Source organism: Saccostrea echinata, unplaced genomic scaffold (genome assembly GCF_033153115.1).
Source record: "Saccostrea echinata isolate AGI-Se365-2 ecotype Australia unplaced genomic scaffold, CSIRO_AGI_Sech_v1 ptg000033l, whole genome shotgun sequence".
NCBI lineage: Eukaryota > Metazoa > Mollusca > Bivalvia > Ostreida > Ostreidae > Saccostrea > Saccostrea echinata.
Window position 1 is genome coordinate 6,091,538 of NW_026889782.1, and position 23,699 is coordinate 6,115,236.

Here is a 23,699-nt window from a genome sequence, read left to right on the forward strand (position 1 = left end):
ACTTAGTCATAACGTTACATGAAAACACGTTGCCTCCATCTACCTATGATTACGCTATCTCTAATTATAGAATGTGTCAGTTGATTTTGCACACGGCTCATATTTCGTTTGAAAACATTCATTCAGCAAATTACATTCAAGGTCAGGCAAATTATTTCTTAGCAATTACTTTGCTAGGGATATTACTGAACATAATGATACTGAAAAAAAAATTACAAAATTGACTAAATGTGTAGGTACATACATGAATACTTGTTTTATTTCCTTGCAAATTTAATGAACTCTGTAAAAAAAATATGATAGTTATTTTTCTTTTAAAAGGTAAAGCCTATTTGATTTCGTGTCTTTCATCTCATTGAAAAAAAATCCACATAACATTTTTCATGTTTTTCCAAGGAAAAGATATTTTTTATGGCAACATAATGTGGTTATACCTTTTTTATATAACATCAGTGCTTACAAGTTGCTTATCCTTTTTTTTATATAGCAACAGTGCCTTGTGAAAATTTGTCCTTTCATTTAAATTTGGTATATAAAGAAAAACAAGTTATTATGGGGCTATCCTTTACACGTCATACTCAGTTGAGAAATGATGTAAAATTAAAAATATATACATGTACATACTCATAGACAAAAATATTAATTTATTAATTAAAAGGGAAAAGTTTACCAACTTATTTCAAGACATTTCATAATGCTGACTATATGATTCCGTGCCGATCACTCCTTTAAAAGAAATACATGTATTTGTAATATTTTACTTTAGCATTACCATTCAATGAAAAGAAACATCGAAATGAAAGTCATATATCAATTAGAAGCACTTTTATAAAATATTAAACTGATAAAGGATGAATTTTTTTTTCAAATGAAGAAAAGCTTATTTGTTTTCAAAAAAGTCAAATTCTATTAACCTACTGAAAAAAAAATTAGATCTTGTAGAGATATATTGCACCTCAAATTGCACGAGATAAAAGCTTCAAATAGGAACATATTACACACATATCTAGAAAATTATTTAAATACTTTCTTATCTAGCTAAGATATGAAGTTATTAAGAAAATATTTACATTTCCAATTATTTTTTCTTAAGATTCTTTACAAATTAGAAAACAGTGCATTGTGTCATGAACTGCCGTCGATGAGCACGAATATCTCGACTGATACGTCATAATGCCCTACTCAACGTCAAAACTATTACTATTGTGCGAACTTTTTTGATTTAAAAATGACAGTTGAATGGCATAAATTATGGCACTCATCAGATAAATGATGTAAATATAAGACGTGAATTTATTTTTTTTTTAAATTCATCAGGTATATGAACTAGTTACAACGCTTCACGCCGGCATATATATCATGAAGCGCTAACGCGCTTCAAAAATATATCGGGCTGTACACTGTATTCCTGCTATACATGAAAGCTTCCTGACAGCACCCAGTGATTGTGTAAGACCGCATTATTATTATTTTAAAAGGGAAAGGTTAGAGAGTAAATTGAAATATCATTTTCTACAGAACAGCAAAACCATGATTAGTGACATTAAAATGCAAACATGACAAGGAGCACACGGCGGGTGTGACCGGTCGGGGATGATTAATCCTCCATGACACCTGACCTACTTCTGAAGTTTTTAGAGGTCCGTCTTTGCTGGGCTCCCAATTTGTATTGTTTCAATGGACTTTCGAGCTTAAATACTGTTCCTTATCTCCATATTTGATGGCAATGAATAGCAAACATTTTTTTACATGTCGTCTTTACAAGTACAGCAAGATCATATTTGTAAAATTTATATGTGAACATCCTCAGGTAGTGCATATTGAAGGTTGTTCTAATCATGGCCCTTGGTTTGGGATTGGCCACAATAGGAATCAAAGTTTAAGAAGGGAATGTAAACCAATAATCTTTAAATTTTCTCATAAAGAACATGACATTGATGTGATGTTTAAGTGTAAGCATTCTCGAGAAATTCATATTCTATTTCGAAAAATCATAAACCATGGGGGGAATAGTAGGATTCAACAGGGAATGAAATTTTTACATGGAATAAAAATTCTTTTCAAAAATAGCAAATCCTCTCAAAATCTTCTCACGTATGAGTTAATAAATATACGTAAGAGTAACTGTTGTTTTGTTATGTCGGCAATAGTCTCGTCCAACCAAACGCCCAGCTGTCTTCGTAAACGAGCAAAGAGCCTGTTAAGGACTCGTGATATATGTAACGCCAACACGAAGCTTATCGAAAGATCTGTTAAAGTTTTTTATTGGCTAAATAGAACACACCTCCACAATTGAAACAATTACATGAATAATCTTCAAAAAAGCAAGTTAATAAGATTTATTAGTTGCAGGCCCGTAGCAAGGGTTTCAAAAGTGTTGGACCAACTTCCCCCCAAAAACCTTTTTTACTACACAAATTCTGCCAGCGCTCCACCTTAAAACAACAAAAAGTGAGGGGGGGGCAACCAACATCTAAAGGAAATTTACTATACATGTACTTAGAAAGAAGTGGGATGGCGCACCCCCTCCCCCCACCCCGCGTTTTGCGGGCCTGTGTTGTGTAAGGGTTTGGGTTATGGATATCGGCCAGGATAGCTAAGTCGGTAGAGCACCTAGCTGACTAGTCAGCAGGGGTCCCGGGTTCAATTCTCGGTCAAGTCATGCATTTTCTCATCCCCTGTTACAGATTTGGTGTCGTTGACCACCCCTGGACTTGCACGTAAAAGTTCTGTCAGGGGCAAATAATGACTTCGAGGGCGACGACAATTTAAGGAGGAAGGAATGAAATGGTTTGGGCTGTAGATATCGGCCTGGATAGCGCATTCGGTAGAGCACCTGAGCAATGCATGGGTCCTAGGTTCGATTCAAGGTCAAGCCGTACATTTTCTCCTTTCCTGTTACAGTTGAATGTCTACAAGTTATAGCAGCTGGAAATGAATTGTTTGCGTTATTGACCATCCATTATTACTAAGTGTGTTCTACACTGTCTTGCAAAATTTATTGTCGGAATCCCACGTAGAACAAATTTTGTCGATTGTTATTACTCCTTTCAAAAGGATAAGTTTATTGATATAAAATCACAATCCCACAGAAGAAACATAATCTTAATAGTATATAACATTCTTTTTCAAATGTGTCTTCAAAACGAAAACAAAGTAACGCCGTCTGTCGGTTACAAAGGCTATTGTGAGTTTACGGTGACTGCCGAGCGTCTGGTTAAACGAGACTATGTCGGCAAGACCCGCGCAACGTTGTGTAGGTGAGAAATTGCAGTGATTTGTGTAGAGCCGGCCATAGTGTTAAATACTTCGTTTAAATGGTTTATTTGTATAAACTTGTAAAATAGAATGTGAATCTAGCATGTATTTATGTAAGCATGCATATGGAGATAAGATGCACAATTTCTCAATTTGTGGGTTAGCCGACATGTCCTATTTCTGCATGTGTAATGCAAAGATTGCAATTGATACGCTGTATATGCAAACAATATCGCACTGCATTTTGTCAATATGAATCGAATTCTTATAGCTCGAGATAACATTGTGTGAAATCAAACTTTATTTTAAATGATATTGAATCAAAAATGATACACGTGGTTTTCAACAGAATGGGAAAGTATGGAAGCCAGTAAATATTCTTTTTTACATAAAATATTGGAAAACTATCCATTCGCATAATTGTCATAATTGAAAATTTTGATGTTTAGTCTGTATCAGTGCATTGTTTGATTCATTGTGGACCTAATATTTGTTGTGTTTTGTTTTAAGCTGTTTACCAATAAAGTAACGGGACACAGTGTGTTTGGGTGTGTTTGATTTCGTACCATAACAATGGATTCTGGGTTTAGGGCGGGGCTACAATCGGGGATCAAGTATTATATAACTAGAAAAAAAGTCAAAAAAGTCTTTTAATATAGCCTCTTTCTCAAGATAAGTAAGGCCTGGTTTAGATATTGAAATGTCCAATGATATGTGGATTCAACTTTTTTAGCCGTATCCTCTAAAAAAGGCTGAAAAGGGGAACAATCTGGGGTCATAATTTATCATGTGAATAAAATTGGTAGAAAAATTCTTAACAAAATCATTTTCTGAAGGACAGGGTTGTGGCCCATGGGCCTCTTCTTTTGTTTGAAAGAAGCAGAGGAGCTATTTGAAATAAGTGTAAAGGCCTTCTGAGTCCGCCTCCATAGACGAGGATACAGAAATCTATGCCAAAGATTGGAGGGACGTGTCAAAAATGGAACAAGAAGTCAAACTGGTACAACAGTATATCCAAGAGAAGAAGGATTTAATAAACAGTTTGGAACAACAATGTGAGTCAGATCAGAATTCAAGAATACATGATCCATTGATGGCTTCTACTTTGAAGGGCGATACTACCGCCTGGAGTGGTGATAATTACACTCCGTCATCTACAAAATCTCCGGGATTGTATCCATTACATGCACTAAAGAAATAACTTACAGTATGAAACAACTTACATCATACGTGAATATCTGGCACCAAGAATAATGCTTAAATAATGGAAGAGAACGGTATTCCATAATTCATATACATCCATGTGGAAAGAAGAACATGATACGTGTATATCCATATATATACTTTTATAAGCGCATAATCCAGAACACATAATCTGTCACAACTCTATATATATATCAGTGAATCTGAATTTGAACGACAAGAAGAGGAAAGCGTAGAAACACCTAAACATCGAATGACCATTATGAACATAGTGTGATTACTCATGTGAACCGGGTTTCAGTGCTTCCGTCCTTGTGAAGGATTAATGTTGTTTGTTTCCTACTGTGAATCATGATGAAATAATTGTTTTGTTTCAATTTAGAAATTTCCTGCATGGGGACGAATGTAAACCTATAGGGTTTGAGACAATTATTTTAATCAGAAAATAAACATATTAAACTATTTACAATGTACTTAATATAGAGTGCATTGACCTATAATCCAATCGGGATATGAAAGTGTAAGACTTTTCCGTAAGAATAAACAAACCTGGTAATCGGATTAAGGACAATGTAAGCTACCAGGATGTTTATCTATCTTGGGACGACGATGCAGGAACAGTAACGGAACATTGCTAAAAATTATCTTAACATTATTTTAACTTTTGCACAATACCAAAACGTTGGACTGAAGCTTATTAAAGTTTATGTTTCAATTACAATTTATTTTATAAAATTCCAGGATTTTGTACAAATTTATTGAATAACTTGTTTACTTGAATCTGATTTGTCTATTTCATACGTAAATGAGTATTATGTATTGTACATTATAAAATACGATCTACGGGGCTCTTCGGGAGAGCCACTATACGATCAGCTTTACGACTCACACTTTCAGTAAATAAAACTCTTTGAAAAACGATTATTTTTGGTCATTGGCTTACAATCGTGGACACTTAAACTATAAATGTTTCGGTCACATGATTCCTGCAGATCACACGCCAAACACGCCCATCTTCTTAGAACACAGTTAAAATTGTGATAGTTTGTAGTTAAGAACTTAAAATGATGCTTGTTTTAAAACAAGCACTATTTTTTTTTTTATTGGTAGTTTTTACTCAGTTTTTTTTTTTTTTTTTTTTTTTTTTTTTTTTTTTTTTTAATTCTTCAATCACACAAATTATAAATACAAACAGTCACAGTTATATAAAGAAAAAAAATGTGTGAAAGAATTTTATTTTGGGGGATTAAGAAAAGATAGAAAAGAAGAGGGGGAAAGATGGGGAGGGATAAGAAAGGAGGGGCACTGAACTTCAAAATATTAATAAAAATTGATTTTTGAGTTTTTACAATTTTTCAACAATTTCCTTCCAGTGTCTTGTAAATTCCTCAAATTTACAGTTTTTTAACAGTAAAAACTTTTCAACTCTAATAATTCTGTCAGTAATTACATGTTTTAATTCCTCAATGCTTAATTTTATTGGATTTTGAACTTACTTGAAAAAATATACTGTTTGATAGTCATAATAAGGAGATTCTCAAAGTTGTATTGTTCTCTGTTTGTAAATTTACCAAACAAGATTGATTTCTTATCGAAACAAAATAACCGGTTTAGTTTATTCAAAATCCATTCTTCAATTTCCAACCAAAGTTCTTTAACACAGAAGCAGTCAACAAAAAGATGATCAATAGTTTCAATATCAGTATCACAGAAGGAACATAATGGTGAATCAATTAATTTTAATTTGTAAAGATAACTTTTAGTAGGAATTATTCTATGTAAAATTTGAAATTGTAACCATTGAAATTTGGATTCTTGAGTTGTTTTTAATGGTAGCTCAAATATTTTTTCCCATGATGCCTCACAAAATTGTTCTCCTTCTTTTCTCCATTTTATAACTGAAGTTATTTCACCCTTTTTATTTTTAATGAGAAGATTATACATATCTTTACACCCTTTTTTACTCTTGAAAAAAATAAGCAAACTAGCAGGAATAAGTGGTCTGGAAATTAAAATTGTTTTGTAATCTTTAAAACAGGCTAGTCTCTTTCTTGTAGCAGTTCTTAGTCCTGCATCTTCAATATAATTTGTTTTCACATTAAAGTTATTTTGAATATGATTAAAACTATAAATATTACCATTTGAATCAATAAAATCATTAATAAAAACAAAACCAGAATTAAAATAACTTTTAATAAAAATTGACCGGCCACCAATGGTGACCTTTGGATTGTACCAAACATGTTCTTGCTGGGGTGTTAAACCATTCATAGCTTCATTCTGAAATACTTTAGACCAGCTAAAAAAATACATCTTTCCAGAATTTAGTTCTCAAGTTAATGCCTAAATTCTTAATATAATCAATTCCCAACACCCAAAGATGATTTATACTTGCTTTTAATTCTGCCTCAAGTAAGCTGACCCATTTGGCTCTTGAATGTATTACCCGTCTTATCCAACTTGCCTTCAATGATGTAACAAAATCTTTATAATCTATCATCTTTAGACCACCATATCTGCAGTCTTGAATTATAACATTTTCCTTAATTTTATGATTCTTCTTATTCCAAAGGAAATTATACAAGTCTTTTTCAAAAGCACTTATTACTTCTTCACTGGGATTTGGTAAAGTTAGGATTAGATGGTTTAGTTTAGGAATTAATAATGTTTTTATTACAGTCAATCTTCCAAGAGAAGTGATCTTTCTAGCTTTCCATTGTATCATGGTTTTCTTAATCTCTTCTATTTTTAATTTATAATTCATTTCTACCATTTCATCCAGATTAATAGAAAACTAAACCCCTAATAAATCGAAGGTTGTATTATTTGGATCAAACTTCCATCTCGAGTGATGAAACACTTCTTTTGAAAATTTCTTGCTTCCAATCCAAATCAGTTTTGTTTTTGTAAAATTTATCTTTAATCCTGAAATTGCAGCAAAATAATCTAATACTCTTGTAATTCCATGTAATGAGCTTGGAGAACCATCAGCAATAACAGAAGTGTCATCTGCATATTGTGATAACTTATACTCTTCACCATCAATGGTTATACCTTTTATGTCTTTATTTTTTCTAATCAAAATACCTAATATCTCTGCACAGAGTAAAAACAAGTGAGGGGAAATAGGATCCCCTTGTCTACAACCTCTCCCAGGACAGAAATATTTGGACACAATCCCATTTTGAATAACACATGATTTGATATTGCTATAGAAAGATTTTATCCAATTTCTAATTGATATACCAAAATTAAAAAAAACATAATGGTTGGTGTATAAAATTCCATGAAATTGTATCAAATGCTTTTTCAAAGTCGATAAACATTAGAAGACCAGGTATTTTTCTAAATTCAGCTTGATGCATGATATCGTATATTAATCTAATATTTTCTCCAATAAGTCTGCCTTTGATAAACCCAGTTTGGTCTCCATGTATTAACTTATCTAAGAAAATTGTTATTCTTTCAGCAATACATCCAGATGCTAATTTGTATACAACATTCAAGAGACTTATACGACGCCAGTTTTTTAAAAATTGTCGTGGTTTTCCAGTTTTTGGAATACAAGTTATTACACCTAGTTTGTTGGATTCAGAGAAACTTTGTTTTACGTACGAGTCATTTATTGCACGCGTCACAAATGTGCCAATATCTATCAAAAAAAATTTAAAGAATTCACAAGTAAATCCATCTGGACCTTGGCTTTTATCATTCTTCATTTGTTTAAGAAAATTAAGTACCTCCTTTTTTGTTACAGGGCCCTCTATACTTTGAGATTCCTCTAAGAACAACTTTGGGATATCATTATATTCTGCTAGTTTTTCACTATAATTTTCATTGTCTAAAATATCTCTTTTTTTATATAGATTTTCATAGAATAATTTAGTTTCATTCAAAATGTCATACTGTTCAGAAACAATGGTTCCATTTTCTTTTTCTATTCTTGGTATCTGTTTACTTATATAGTTTCTAGATTCTAACTGACTAAAATATTTGGTATGTTTTTCTCCTTCATCAATCCATTTCATTCGAGATCGAATAACCTGTCCCTTCAATCTAGTCTTATGTATACCTTCAAGTTCTGATTGCTTCTTTGTAAGGGTTGCAAGTAAAATTTCCGTCAGATTTTGTTCTAAATATAGAATCTCTTTTTTCTAAATTTAATTCTCTTTCGATCATCTTTTTTTTTTATATGTTGAATAAGAAATAGTCTTTCCTCTAATTTCCATAAGTAAAATATCTAAAAATAACTGGTCATTGACAGTAAAAAAAGAATTCATTATCGATACTACTAAGATTGACCATGTTGTATACTGGGCAAGCATATTAAGTTTTCACTTCATTTATTTTTTCCTTTATCAGTTTTATATAATCCTTATCTGTTAAAAGGGAATTGTAAAACTTCCAAAAACCTTTGCCTTTTACAAAGTTATTTATCTTTATGGACATTACAACTGGGGAATGGTCTGATCTGTAACTATTTTCATATTGAATACAAGTAGCAGAAGGGACCAATGATTCAGAGATAAGAAAAAAATCAAGTCTAGCCTGTTTTAAAGGTGTCTTTCTCCTCTTAGAATAGCGTCCAACTTGTGTATAGTTTTCACGAAACACATCTTTTAAATTTAACTTTTCCATTAAATTCATAACTTCCAATCTTGCTTTGGGATTATTTGAATTTTTATAGTTCATGGAGTCTATTTCTTTATCTAGAACTAAATTAAAGTCTCCTGCCATGATAATTTCCTGATTTGTATATAAATTTATATCTCATTCATCAGATTAGAATAGAAAACTGGTGTATCTGAATTAGGTCCATAGATATTAACTAATATAAATTGTACACCCTCAATTGCACAGTCTATAACTAAATAATTACCATTTTCATCATTTAAATGTCTGTGAATATCTATTTCACGGTTATTATAAAACAGTATTGCTACTCCACGTGAATTTGACTTAAAGGAACTAAAAAAGCCTGACAGCCCCACTGTGCTTGGATAATTTTTTCATCATCACTGAGTATCTTGTAGAAAATAAACATTACAGTTCTTTTTTCTTAGAGTATTAAAAATATCTAATCTTTTGTTTTTATCTCCGAGACCTTGGCGGTTAACTGTGAGTATTTTTAAATGGTTTTCTTTAACCGTATCCATACAGGAACATCAACAAAGAATCAAAATAGTGCCCGTAGTAAAGAAAGAGAAGGAGAGAAATGAATACAAAAAAGAAAAAAAAAATGTTGCATATTTACACAAACAAAAGGCTAAAGCTAAAGCCAGCCGATTGAACATATCTCCTAATGGAGAAAAGGAATAAGTCAATCTGTATTTACCTCAGGAAAGCAAAGGTAATTCCCAAAACAATTACTATCGGAAACGAATATTGCCGAGTAAAACATGAGTATGTATGGTTAACGTATGTTTTCCCGGAAAGTTAGTAAATGCAATAGTCTTAAAAAATAATCTTAAAAGAAGAAAAAAAAGAGATAAGGAAGGAAAAATAGAAATTTCACTTTTACGTATTGTACAAGATTTCTATTTACTGGTTTTTTTTTTCAATGTAAAATATTTAGTAAGTGTGTCTAACCGCTTTTTTTGACAAGTTCACTCATAATTTCAAAGCGACGGGGTCCCAAATGCCTGGCATTTTTCCTCGAAATAATAATTGCAGCATTTGATGCTTCCGCACTAACAAGTACCTTCAGCATTCGACGCCCGGCTCCATACTCCCCGTTGTCACAGTAACCATCGTGAACTCGCCCCTGTGCATCTTTGAACCTATACACTAAAATGTTATGATTAGCACAAGCATAATCTGGATTGCGCAAGACGTTTTTGTACAAGTTCCTAACTTGTGCATATGTTTGAATTTCTGCAACCAACGATGTAAAGACATTCCCATCCTCTGTAACCGTATCACTCTTATTAACATCAACTTCTTCTAGTTTCTCAATTTCTTCTCTGTCGAGCATCAGGAGGTCCTCGGCTCTTGGTGGTAGAACCTTATCCCGGTACACAGATCCATACGGGAATACGAGCTTGTTCCCCACAATCTTTGTTTTCACATTTTCCTCTCTATACTTAGCATTTATCTCTTGCAGTTTATTTTTATTTTCATTAATTTGCAGATGAGTCTGCGGTGTGATATAAAACGGCATGTTGTCAGTGGTGCCATCTTCCCTCTTTTGGCGCATTGCTTGGAGAATAAGATCTTTGTCACTATAATTATGTAATTTCCCCGTAATTGACCTAGGCCTAGAGTTTCCCGTTGATCTCTGACCATTTCTGTGAATCCTGATAAAGCTAACATCCAAATTTAAATGCTCTTTGATCAGCTCACTCACTTTTGTACTTAGATCTTCCTGCTCTTCCTCAGCTAAATTATGCACAAGGATATTGTCCCTCATGGATCTACCTCTAAGGTCCACTATTTCATTCTATTGGTGGCTGACCCTTCTATCTAGATTAATTACGATAGATTTTAAGACCTCGAGTTCTTTTCGCAAATAATTATTTTCCAATCTCAAAGTTTCAATTTCTCCAACATTATCCTCGTGCTGTTGGCCAATGTATTTAATACGATCGTCTAGGCCATCTTCATCCCATAGATCTCTGTTCATGTTATTTACAGATTGTTGCAAAATGTTTATACTGTCCAATTTACCGGTAATTGTCCGAAGGCTATCGTGGATAGCGGACATCTGAAGTGACACCCCACTGACTTCTGTCGAGAGGGTAGGATTACTGCGTGAACTGTTCTCATCCTTGCTGTTTTGAAATGGCATTATTTCTTTATATGTTTAACTCCCAAATCACACACAAAAACTTAAAAATTACCACAGAACTGTGCTTTAAGCAGAAATAAACACCTCTGCAAAGTTAAGGGAATCACAGATTTGTCTTTCCAGCGCAAATTGACTTAAACCCTCCTCGAAATTAAACCGTGACCACACTGGCCATTAGTCACGTGACCAGCACTAATTTTGATTCAAAGCTTACACGGAGACCACAAGAGGGTGCAGAAGGAGGACATTTTCTCAAATTTCCTCAATTCTTGTCGAATTTCGTAAATTTTGGAATACTTTTCACTTCGGGAAACATAGAGCTCAAGCTTGCCTATCTAAGATTTTTATACACAAGATGCATCTGATACAAGTGTATGAAATATATAAATTTGGTAGATAGACATGCTCTATGTTTTCTGAATCAAAATGTGTGGTAAAATCGATGAAAAATTAGAAAATTCGGTATTTGACAAATTTTCGGACCTTCCTTTGACCTCTGTATATCCCTTAACTTAGAACCAATACTCATTTTGTGGCAAGGGTGACAACAGGTTTTTAATTGATAAACAGTTGCATCATTCTAAAAGACACCCCAAACCAGGGACCAAAAGGGGGTTTTAGCCTATCTTGTCTTTTCCTTATTTATGTAGTAATATCCCGTTATCACCTGCATATGGTGTTTATATTTCCCAACTTATTCGATACTGAAGAGTATGCTCCGAGTATGTTCAATTTGTAAACCGAGGCATGTTACTGATAGATAACTTGATGTAACAATGATGTCAAAAACTCAATTAAAGTCGGCATTTTGCTAATTCTATGGTCGTTATAATTACCTTATTAGTAACTATAACCTATCATTGTCTCGTATTTTGGATGACTTGTTTCATACCAATTGTTAAGCTTTTGTTTTTATACTGAATTTGACTACGTAATGTTCCGTCTACCTGATCAATACATAGGGCTCACAGCGGGTATGACAGGTCAAAAGGGGATGCTTATTCCTCCTAGGCACTTGATCCCACCTCTGGAATTTCCAGGGGTTCGTGTTTTATGCCCTATTCACAGAATTGTATTCATAGATTTTTTCGCTTTTCGTTATCTTCACCTTTTTCATTAATAAAAAACAACTTTATGATGAATGTATGAAAACAAAGGAATTTGAAAGATTTTGAAATTTAAATATTTTTACACAGTCTGTAAAGTCTAAAAGAGATTTTAAAATTGTTTTCTACGTTTAAATATCATTCAAATAATATTTGCCGATAAAAAAAATTTCTATGAGATATTGAGATAACGAACATTAATCAAGCACAGTCCATTGAAACAATACATATCTGGAGCAGAGCAAAGACGGACCTCTAAAACATCAGAGGTGGGACCAGGTGCCATGGAGGAGTAAGCACCTCTGTCGACTGGTCACACCCGCCGTGTGGTTCTTGTCATGATCCGGCGAACGGAAAAAATCCGTAGACAATTCAGTGTGAAAATAATGGCCTAACGATTTGAATGAAAATCATCAGTCAAAATTCGACTTAATGATATATTACACTTGTATATTTGCTGTCAAGGTCATTGTATCGAACATAGAATTTGCGAAATATTGACTTTAAACATCACTGTTGATATTAATGTTTTATCAACTTATTCGACTATAGTTTGCCTCGTATGTAGAGCATGCTCTTGCGTACCAAATCCTATGGGAGACATTTGCAGGTGATATTTGTATATTGCTACATACTTAATAAGGGAAGTTGATGATAGAAAAGTTGAAGTCATCACGTTTATCATCAAGCTTTCTTGTTAAGTTACCTTTAGCATGTTTTCTAGTAAAATGTCCAAATATTAAACGGATGTCTCAGACTCCGTCATATCTTTTATTTCGAGTTGAAAGAAATATATGGAATCAATGTAGGAATGATTTTTTATTTATAATATGCCGTCGATAAATCTGAATGTTGAATTGAATGCCACAGCAAAATACTTCTTCTTTTCATGAAGTCTTTGAATATATTCTGCTTGATATGAATATACAAAATACCTAATAATGGGGCGCATTTTGTACCCAAATAAAAATTCGACAAATTGTTAGATCTCCAAAAGCTACATAGTTATTGTCGATCTGAAACTCAAGCATCTTTTTTAATATCAACTTCAGAGTACTTATGTTTACAATCAGAATTTTTTTTTAAATCAATTTTGCAAATGACCAATGACAAGGTAAGTAAATTTACGAATTCTCTTTTTATTGAAATGCAGCTGCCTATATTGTCAAAAAGTCTGGACATCAATTTCTCGTGGGAAATCGTTGTATAAAGTGTAGAAAGGTCATACCTTTTAATGCTATTGATTTTTATTTTCTCTCTATATAAAAGTCAAACTGAAGGCCACAGCAAGAGACTTGTTTTCAAGTAGAAGTTCCATAATAAACTCTGTTTCATAAGAATACAAAACAGGACCGGTAACAATGGGATACAATTAGACTCATGGGAAATCTAACATTGTTAAAATGATCCTCTTTACGTGTATAAACACCTGAAAAATATTCAATGACTTGGAATCGACTTCTTAAACATACTGTTAAGAAAAGTGAAGTTAAAGAAGAGCGAACTTAAAATCCAGTTAATGAAGAGAAAGATAAACACAGATCCCTGAATACACCAGAGATGGAAGTAAGCATAACCTGACGTCCGGTAGTACCTGCCGTGAGCACTTTGTCTTGATTAGATAAACAGAGGTATCCGTAGAGAAATCAGTACGAAAACTATTACCTAACAATTAATATTATAAACGCCAGTGAATCCATCCGAAAAACAGGTTATATTTGTAACAAAAGCATTAATCTTAGCATTTCAAAACAAGAAAATTCACTTAGAATCCGGTATCATAGCTTGAGTTTAAAAAATGAAAATCATGTGAATTTTTATCTAATTCAATCTTAAAACAAATTCTCTCAAAGGGTTATTTTTTTATTCTTTCTTTCGTTTAATACTATATGTATACTCCTGCAACATCACTCAATAAATAATCGCAATCAAATTAATTTCGTCTTTCCTTCTCCGTACAAATAAGTTACATTTTAGTCTTTTCAATGTGTTCTAAAGAGCCCTTTCTGTTTAGGTCAGTAACTGAGTACAAAATTTTTACGTTTCAGTCGCTTATAATCATCTTTTTCAAAATATCTCATTAATTAGTAGTGCATTTATGTAAATCTTATAAGGTACCAATTTTGATGCTCATTTCGAGAAATTATGTCTTCAGTGATGCTCATGCAGAAACGTTGGAACATGAAGCCATTTTTTCTGTCGTCGTTTACTTCTAATTGATTGATTGATTGTTTATTGTTTAACGCTGAGTCGGCAATGTTTCAGCCATATTACTTCTAATTCTAATCTGGATATAAAACATCACAGACGAAGAGATATCAAGAAAATAAAATTAATTAATGGCAAAAGAGGATATATGTAGTTTATGTACATCAAAAAGACTCAAGCATAACGCCAAGTTTTACAGTTTCAATTCAAATTTGTCCAAAGTATAACCCTTGCGCGGTTACGTAGAGGATAGGAAAATTATAAGGGTTTTGCTTTCCCTACTCAATAAAAATTCAAGGTCAGATCCACCATGTTCCATTTACTTTCAAAAGGAATCACGAACCGCATTAAAGGTATTAAAATGTCAAACATGCTATTGTCAGCATGTTTATGCTTGAATAACACAGTCATTGGGTTCCAGAGCTCATAAAATATGTGTGGGTGACATGGCAGCTTAGAGGTCACCAGTTGGTAAAGATAAAACAAACAGCATCTCTTCAGAATTGGGAATGAGTCTGATTCTCTTGGTGTCTCTTTGTAAAGGAAAACTCTAGATTTAGTCATAATTGAAGGCCCACTCAGCCTCTGGCAACTCAAAGCAATAATGTTCAGGAATATCAAAACGACTCCTTTGGCTGAATTTACTTAACTGAGGTAAAATCCTTTCGAAAGTCTATTGACTTACGTATTTTTTTATAAAAAAAAAAAAGAAAAGAAATAGAACTAGATAAGTTTTTTGTTTATTGTTTTTTAACGTCCCCCTTAAGAATTTTTCACTCATAAGGAGACGCCACCACTTGCCGGTGGAGGGTCACAAATTTTTTACCTATAATCGGCACTTAGGGCCATTGAGCAGTGAGGGATCTTTTTCGTGCCAGCGCCTACTGCGACACGGGACCTCGAATTATATCCGAAGGACCGAAGAACTAAATAGAAAGAAAAAAAGATATATATTACCCTTTACTTATGCAAAAAGGATGTTGTTTGACTGAACAAAAGAGGAAAGGGTAACAAAGTAAAAAAAAAAAGAGTAAGATTTTATAAAGAAGCTGCAGATCTATAGCTCGCTGGTCACAAGAAAAACTGGGTGGACGATTAGAGAGCTACAGTGCCACCCATTAAAAAAATGTATATTTATTGCGCATCTGTTTCAGGATTTATTGCGTGTCTGTTTCAGGATTTATATCTCCATGTTTTTTCATACTGCTTTCTCAAAATATTACTAACCGTGTGTTCCTAAAATATTTTTTACTATTTTAACAACAAAGCATTCCCCTTAACTATTGTCAGTTGTCATCTCCCTTGGGAGATGACACATAAGTTTGAAACCCGGAAGTGAAGTTCTAGTGTAAGCTGCCATTGATTAGCTGGTGGTCTGGCAAATGTGATTCTGATAATGACGCGATTTACAAATTTAGAGATGTAAAGAAAAAATACTCAAAGGAACGATCTGTCTGATTTTTATTAGTCCCCTACTGGTGAAACCGTAGGGGACTCTAGGTTTCCTCACGTCTGTCCGTCCGTCTGTCTGTCCCTCTGTCAGTCTGTCCCCTTGGTTTTCAGCACTTTTTGTCTTATGCTTTTAAGAATTGAATTGAAACTTGCTGGCTAATTTTATAGTGAGAAACTACAGATCAAGTTTGAATTTTGTCAGGTTTGACGAACAGGTGCTAGAGTAAATCAATTGTAAATATTCCTGTGGGGTTTTTTTATTATCGGGCTCGCAGTGCACTAAATAAACGAGGTTGTCATGTTAAAGATTATTGATTTGAAACTTGCTGGGTACCTTTATAGTAAGAAACTATAGATCAAGTTTGTATTTTGTCACGTTTGACTAACAGTGCTAAGGTAAATCAGTTTTAAACATTTTTTTTTTTATAATCGGGTTCAAGATCGGGTTATAGTGCTACACTAAATAAATGGTCCAAAGACGAGTTTGACAGTTAAGTAATATTGTTCGTTGTTTTCAGCAATTTCTAGCAGTGAATACTTAATATACTTGACAAAAAAAACACCAGATGCAATAAAGAATGAATCTTTTTTCCGATTTGATTTTTTTATGGTATGTGTTTAAGATCAACGAGTAACGTTCTCCATACGTAAGCAGTCGTGTTAACAGACAGTCATGTTATTCAGACATAATGTGAATTTACTGTCAAAGGGTTCGAAAACGCTCCAATTCCTTGTGCGTTCACTGTTACAGGAAGTCGTTTGTTTTATTCCATTCTACAGTTTTCAACAGATGTTTTCAATGGTGTCTGGTTAATATTCATACCTTGTTCTATTTGGACCATTGCATAAGTGCCCCACAACTATAATTGTGATATTCAAAAGAATTTATAAAATTGTTTTTTTTTTAATCATGTAAGATGAGCTATTCTAAACAAAGCATGCATGTATGTCTAAAGACAGTCAAACATGTCTTTGTAAGGCAGACTTCATTTCAAGACATTTTATTCATAATCAAGTACTAACCGAAATGTCCATATTGGGGGGGGGGGGGGGGAGGTGGGCACTGTCTTATAAAATGACATCCCAAAAAGAAAAGGGGATATCGGTAGGGGACATGTATTGCTTATGCAATACTCTCAGAATGCTTGTAAACAATATGGACCATTTTAAAGGAAAACTACACGAAATTCATTAAGGATAAGAGAGGTTAAATCGCTAGGGTTGTGTGGGTCTTCAAAATACACATGTTGTCATCTAGACTATAGCGTGATCGATGGTCAGCTCAAGGCTATCAAAATAAACTATACATGGTACATTGAATATATAAGCCATGGCATGGATCCAAAAAATTACAGAATAAAGAAATCACACTGAAAACATTTACATAAATACTTGCATTAAGTGCATAAATACAAATGGTTTGAATTAATGGCGAAAACTTTACTTTTAATTTGTACTTTAGTCATTAGATAACTAACTGTAAAACAAGATGTGTTTGTGAAACACCGATGCCCCCGTATGGCAGCTTATAGCGAAGTTTTAATTTTCTCAAATGCAAGTCAAACTCCATGTCAAGAGATCAAAAATGTTGGTATCTAAAGAAAGGCCTTGTCTGGAAGAATATACCTGTGAAATATGAAAGCCCTAGCACCAACAGTTGAAAAGTTATGGCAAAGGTTAAAGATTTTTAAAAGTAAGCAAAACGTCAAGGTCAAGGTCAAGTGGTGCCCAAGGGAAGGTCTTGATACACATGTTCATGAAATGTGAAAGTCCTAGAACCAAACGTTCAAATGTAATAGCCAATGTTAAAGTTTTTTAAAAGTAGTTCAAACGTCAAGGTCAATGCCAAAATTGTTGTATCCAAAAAAGGACTTCTCACAAGGAATACACATGTGAAGTAAGAAAGCTCCATCACCAAGTGTTCAAAAGTTATGGTCAAGATTAAAAGTTTTTTACAAAATTAAAGTAGGTCAAACTCCAAGGTCAAGGTCAAAAGGTCAAAGTTGTCGGTATCCAAAGGAAAGTCTTGTCACAAGGAATATACATGTGAAGTATGAAAGCTATGGCATAAAACAGTTCAAAGGTTATCGCCAAGGTTAAAATTTTTTAAAAGTAGGTCAAACTCCAAGATTAAGGTCAAAGGGTCAAAGTTGTTGGTATTCGAAGAAAGATCTTGTCACAAGGAATACACACGTGAAGTATGAAAGCCCAAGTATAAACTGTTCAAAAGTTATGGCCAAGGTTAAAGTTTTTCAAAAGTAGGTAAAACTCCAAGGTCAAGGTGAAAGAGTCAAAAATGTTAGTATACAAAGGGAGGTCTTGTCACAAAGAATACACATGTGAAGATTGAAAGCCCAAGCACCAACTGTTCAAAAGTTATAGCCAAGGTTAAAGTTTCATAAAAATTTGCCAAAGTGGGTCAAACTCTAAGGTCAAGGTCAAATAGAATGAAGTATCCAAGAAAGGTCGTGTTACAAAAAATACATATGTGAAGTTTGAAAGCCCAAGCACCAACTGTTAAAAAGTTATAAAAAGTTATTATAATAAGGTTAAAGTTTTTTTTCAAAATTAGAGTAGGTCAAACTCCAAGGTCAAAAGGTCAAAGTTGTTGGTATCCAAAGGAGGGTCTTGTCTTAAGGAATACACATGTGAGGTATGGAAGCCCTAGCTCCAACTGTTCAAAAATTATGGCTAAAGTTAAAGTTTTTTTCAAAAGTAGGTCAAACTCCAAGGTCAAGGTCAAAGGGTCAAAGTTGTTGGTATCCAAAGTAAGGTCTTGTCACAAGAAATACATATTTCACATGTGTATTGATTATGTAAAGACCTTTCCATGGATGTAAATATTTTTGGCCCTCTAGTTTGACCAATTTTTAAAAAATACTTAACCTTGGCTTTAACTTTTGAACAGTTAGAACTTAGACTTTCATATTTTGCGTGTGTATTTCTTATGACAAGGGCTTCGCCTGCGTACCATTAATTTTGATCTTTTTACCTTGGAGTTTGACGTACTTTTAAACAAGAAGTCTGTGAGCGAATGCTCACTAGTTATATCCCCGCTCTGATGTGAATATACACTCTCATGTTGACATCGAATTCATATACAAGTGAATTCCACCATTTGGCATGACTAAACAAAGATTGTGCTAAAATTTCAAGCATTTGCGCTGAGCAGTTGCTGAGAAGTTGACATTGGATTCAAACAAAAATGAATCCCGCCATATGTCTAAACAAAGATTGTGCTACAATTTCAATTATCTGTGATGAGTAGTTGCTGAGAAAACTTGTTACAGACAGACACACGGACACACAGACAGACTGACACACAAGGATCAAACAGCATACCCCCTCTCCTTCAAGATAACAAATGAGTGCGGAATTTTACGTTCGTTGTCCTAAAGTGCTATAACAGGAATCAGTTTATTTATATTCTATTTTTATTTGACAATTTTCCTTGAATTCCTTGAATTGAAATAAATGTATTGAAAACAAAAATGTCAACTAATCAAGCAGGTTGTATGCCCCCCTTTTTTTCCCAAAATACTACTGCCTGTAATAGCTGAGAAAAAAATGTAACATTCAACTGTTATTCTTTGACATTAAGGATGACATATCAGGCTTTCCTGAAAGCCAAACTTGTAGCCTTCCTAGGCCTGAAATTGAAATCATCTAAAATTTCGCGTATTTATACTGTCATTTTGATTGGTAAGGTAATATGGCCCAACATACTTCGTGCAGATATCAACAACGAGAGTAATCGATAGAGATCTAAGGATTTTAAAAAAAAAATTTGTAGTTGAGGTAAGAATTTGGAGAAATTCATCCAGAACCGAGTGCAACTTTTGTGAGCAATAACTATAGTTTTTATTTTCTATCGGTGACACTGTAACTCTCCTGTCTGTCAATTATTTCACAAAGTTACAGTTCCGCAGCTAATTTTAATACAGATGAATAAAACAAGAGGCCCAGGGCTTAGAAACACCCTTCTGATAAATTGCTGAATTGGCCAAAAAAAAACAACAACTAGTACTTATTAAGTACAAAGTGCATCAATGAAAAAGGTGAAGATAATAAACTCTGATCTATTTAGAATAATCTACATACAACACAAATTTATGAACTGGGAATAGAACACGGAACTCTGGAAATTCCAGAGGGGGGATCAGGTGTCTAGGAGGAGTAAATATCTCCTGTTGACCAGGCAGTATTCCTAATTATCATAGTATGCTCGATAGGTATCATGCATAAAGTATTATATTTACAATGAAAATGTAATTGAATAGAAATAAAAATTCTGAAAGTAGATCACTGGGACATACATTTAGATGAGATACCGAAAAATGTATCAATCAACGATTACGATTTGCTGATTCTTTACCTCAAATGGTCAGAGTTATCAATCTAAAATGATTTGAAAATGAAAGTCACCAAAGTAAATGACATAGCTCTGATAGCTGCATGTTTCCAATATTGCCAATAAATGTTCCGCGCTCTTTCCACATATCATGAAAAATAAAAACATACATGTAAGCTTACAAAGTGAGAAAACAATGGACACTTTTCGGATTGAACCTTAGTGACCCGCTTGGAAATAAACCACGCTAACAATTTCGCCATAGGGACTACCGCTACCAAGTGAAAATGACTAACATCTTGCATATTGTTTCAGTAATTTTGAAACAAAGTATATATTAAGCATTACGTCGCGGGTTCGAATCCCACTGCGTGACGCAGAGAACAGTCCTTCGGATGAGACCGTATAAACAGAGGTCCCCTGTCACAGTAGGTGCTGGCTCGAAAAAGATCACTCACTGCCCAATGGCCCTCAGTGCCGAGTTTAGGTCTTAATTTGCAGTCCTCCATCGGCAAGTGGTGGCGTTTCCATATGAATGAACATTTCATTTGAAACTGCTGTCAAATAACTCCAAAATAATCGTTTTTGTCTCATTTGTCATTTTCTGTCGTTTGGTATCCATTGTTAACTAATGGCGGTCAATAGTAGAAGCAGAGGCTTGTACCTCTTAACACTGAAGAGCTGACACAGTCGTACATGTACCAAAAATCATTTTTTTTATAAATTACAACAACTTTTGACGCCCTCTATATATCGAATACTTTATTTGTATAAACGCGACTTCGGCAATCAGAATTCAATATGGCGGAAAATTTACGCACTTTTGTCACTATCCTGTATATTGCCAGATAAATGTATTACCTTTACGCAACCCATTTTGTTAAAATGGAAGGTGTCTATTTCGTGACGGGAAGATTTCAAATTATACATCATTAAACCTCATACATAACTAATCAAGTCAGATATGCATATTTGCATACCTGTTTGGCATTGACCAATTTTCTAAAATCAAAATGTGTTATCTTAACGATAATGTTTCGAGAAGCTTGTAGCTAGGTACGTGTGATTATGATTCATGTGAGAATCTCTCAATATATCTGATACTCTTCCCTTCAGATAACAAATATGTGCGGCACTTTGCTTAAATAATGCATTTTTGTTGGTTGGATTTTTTTCACTAAACATGTTTGTAGTCTAGGGAATGTTGAAAACAGATGATTCTTTACATTCCACATGTATTTTGCTTATAAAGTGTATGGAAGCTAAGAAATTCAAAACTCATAACACTTACATCTGCTACTGACTGCACTCTTTGCATTGGGAGAAGCATTAGTAAATTAAAGCTGATGGAAGAGATAATATGCTCAAGAGAAGAATTTTACATAGAGAGCTGCTGTGATTTAAAAACTTGATTCGTGGTATCTGCACATTCTGATCCCATGGGCACTCTATGGGGGAAGTTTGAGTCATATCTGACCTATGAAATGGAAACTGTGATCAAAATTAAAATAGCATTCTTTGTCCTATAATCGAGAATCTTGTTTCAGTCACTGCACACCTTCAACCAATAAACACTCTGTTAGAGAAGTTTGCGCAAGCTGAACCAAAGGGAGAGAACAAGTACTCAGTACAGGTAATTTACGTAGACAAATATTTTGACATTGACCTTTGATCGAGAAACATGTTTCAAAGACACTTCACATCTTTTATCTATGGACACTGTGGTTGAAGCCTGAGCAATAATGGGCAAAGGGTATAAATTACCGGAAAAGCTCCAAAGATTGATTTTGTGTTTGCTTTGCTCTCAATCTGTATTGTTCTATTTGACTTTTTGAGCATATATAAGTATGTTATGCTAATATGTTGCCTTTGACCGTTTGACTTAAAGCCGTTCTACAAGGTCACTGCAGTCTTTACCCTTGAACCCACCATGGGTGAAATTTGAGTCAAATTGCTCAACAACGAACATCGATTTTACAATCATATATTTTGTGACCTTGTCGTTTGATTGAGAAAGTTGGTTCAAGGTAACTAAATACCTTCCAAACACGTACATACTACAGTGAAGTATGCGTCACAATTTCTCCATTAGGCTTATTATGATCAAAATCTAATTAGATATTCTAAATCTCCTCCATTTGTCCTAGGAAAAAAAGAATTGAAAGATTTTAAAAACTGCAGATATTTTTTTTTATTTTAAAAAATTATAAAGATTTCTTTTTAAATCTAAAGAAATCGACATTTTCTTAATACGATATAAATAAATATGGTTTAACAATTTAACTATAGACTTGGTTTCTAGAATCTACTTGGGGCACTCTGTTTTAAAAGTCCAGATTTCAGCTCGTATACAATCCACTTATCATAGGCGATCCAGGTTCACATATTATACACGATCCAGTCATTATTAAACACAAGATCCAGATTCCAGTGCGATATTATCTACGGCAATATATCCTCTATAGCTGGTTTTCCGTTTTCCTCCAATCCTTGTCCGGATGATGATCTACAACGATTGTTATCATAATTTAGCTACTCATAGCGCCACATCTTACACAGCAACACAAACATATCACAATCAAAGTTGCTTTCATGTACATGTAATCATTATTCCTTAAGGACATCTAGAGTTAATTGAACTTCGAAAGTGAATTATTAGGTGTTTTGGGGCAGGACTATGTGAAATATAGTTTTTAGTATTTAAGTTTGCATAAGTCTTCAATATGTCATGGAATAAGTCATCAGAATTTAATACTATTAGTTACACATTTAGTTTATTTGATGATCACCTTATACGGAGTCATCCAGGGTGTGATATGGAAATCCGTACAACATTATCACAGTTAAAAAGATGAAACATACATTCCAACAAACTTTTTTTGCCACCAATTGTTTACACTAGACCACAAAGAACAGAATCTCGCATACGATGTTCAATACACCTCCTGATCAGAGACAGTGTATTAGAAAATTTCAGAGTGCCAGGTGATTTGTTTTTAGCCTATAGATATTCTACAAATTTGTCTAAAGTGGGATAAAATATAATCCCTGTTGAGTGTTGAGATATCGCCTCCTGAAATAAGTCGTATAAGAAACTAGGTTTTAACGCTCTTCATAAGCAAATGAGCTTTCGAAGTTCACTTTACCGCTAATGCCTCATAGCCAGTCAGAAATTTGTGATTCTCTAAAACTTGGTTCAGAAATAGAATTTAGGTTGTTTTAACACTCGCTATAAGATTTTTTGTTCTACTTATGTTAAATATCACGAGAGAAATTATAAATTGTTCAGATCATTTAATATTGTTTTTGCAATGCAGATAAAATGACTAGATTT

At 33.7% G+C, this 23,699-nt stretch overlaps 2 protein-coding genes across 2 annotated transcripts in view; both read right to left on the reverse strand.

Moving 5' to 3' along the window:
• Positions 1-10,045: 10,045 nt before the first annotated feature.
• LOC133198059 (uncharacterized) lies at positions 10,046-10,870 on the reverse strand. The gene has a single exon (XM_061334213.1). The coding sequence runs from the start codon at positions 10,868-10,870 to the stop codon at positions 10,046-10,048; it is 825 nt and encodes a 274-aa protein (XP_061190197.1).
• Positions 10,871-22,772: 11,902 nt separating this feature from the next.
• LOC133198060 (uncharacterized) overlaps positions 22,773-23,699 on the reverse strand; it is a 43,236-nt gene continuing 42,309 nt past the window's right edge. The window contains exon 25 of the mRNA XM_061334214.1: positions 22,773-22,871. Coding sequence (XP_061190198.1) covers positions 22,773-22,871 — 99 coding nt within the window. The remainder of the gene's footprint in view (positions 22,872-23,699) is intronic.

Excerpts from the sequence above, each read along its gene's own strand:
- LOC133198059 (XM_061334213.1), bottom strand. The coding sequence starts at position 10,870 with ATGAGGGACAATATCCTTGTGCATAATTTAGCTGAGGAAGAGCAGGAA.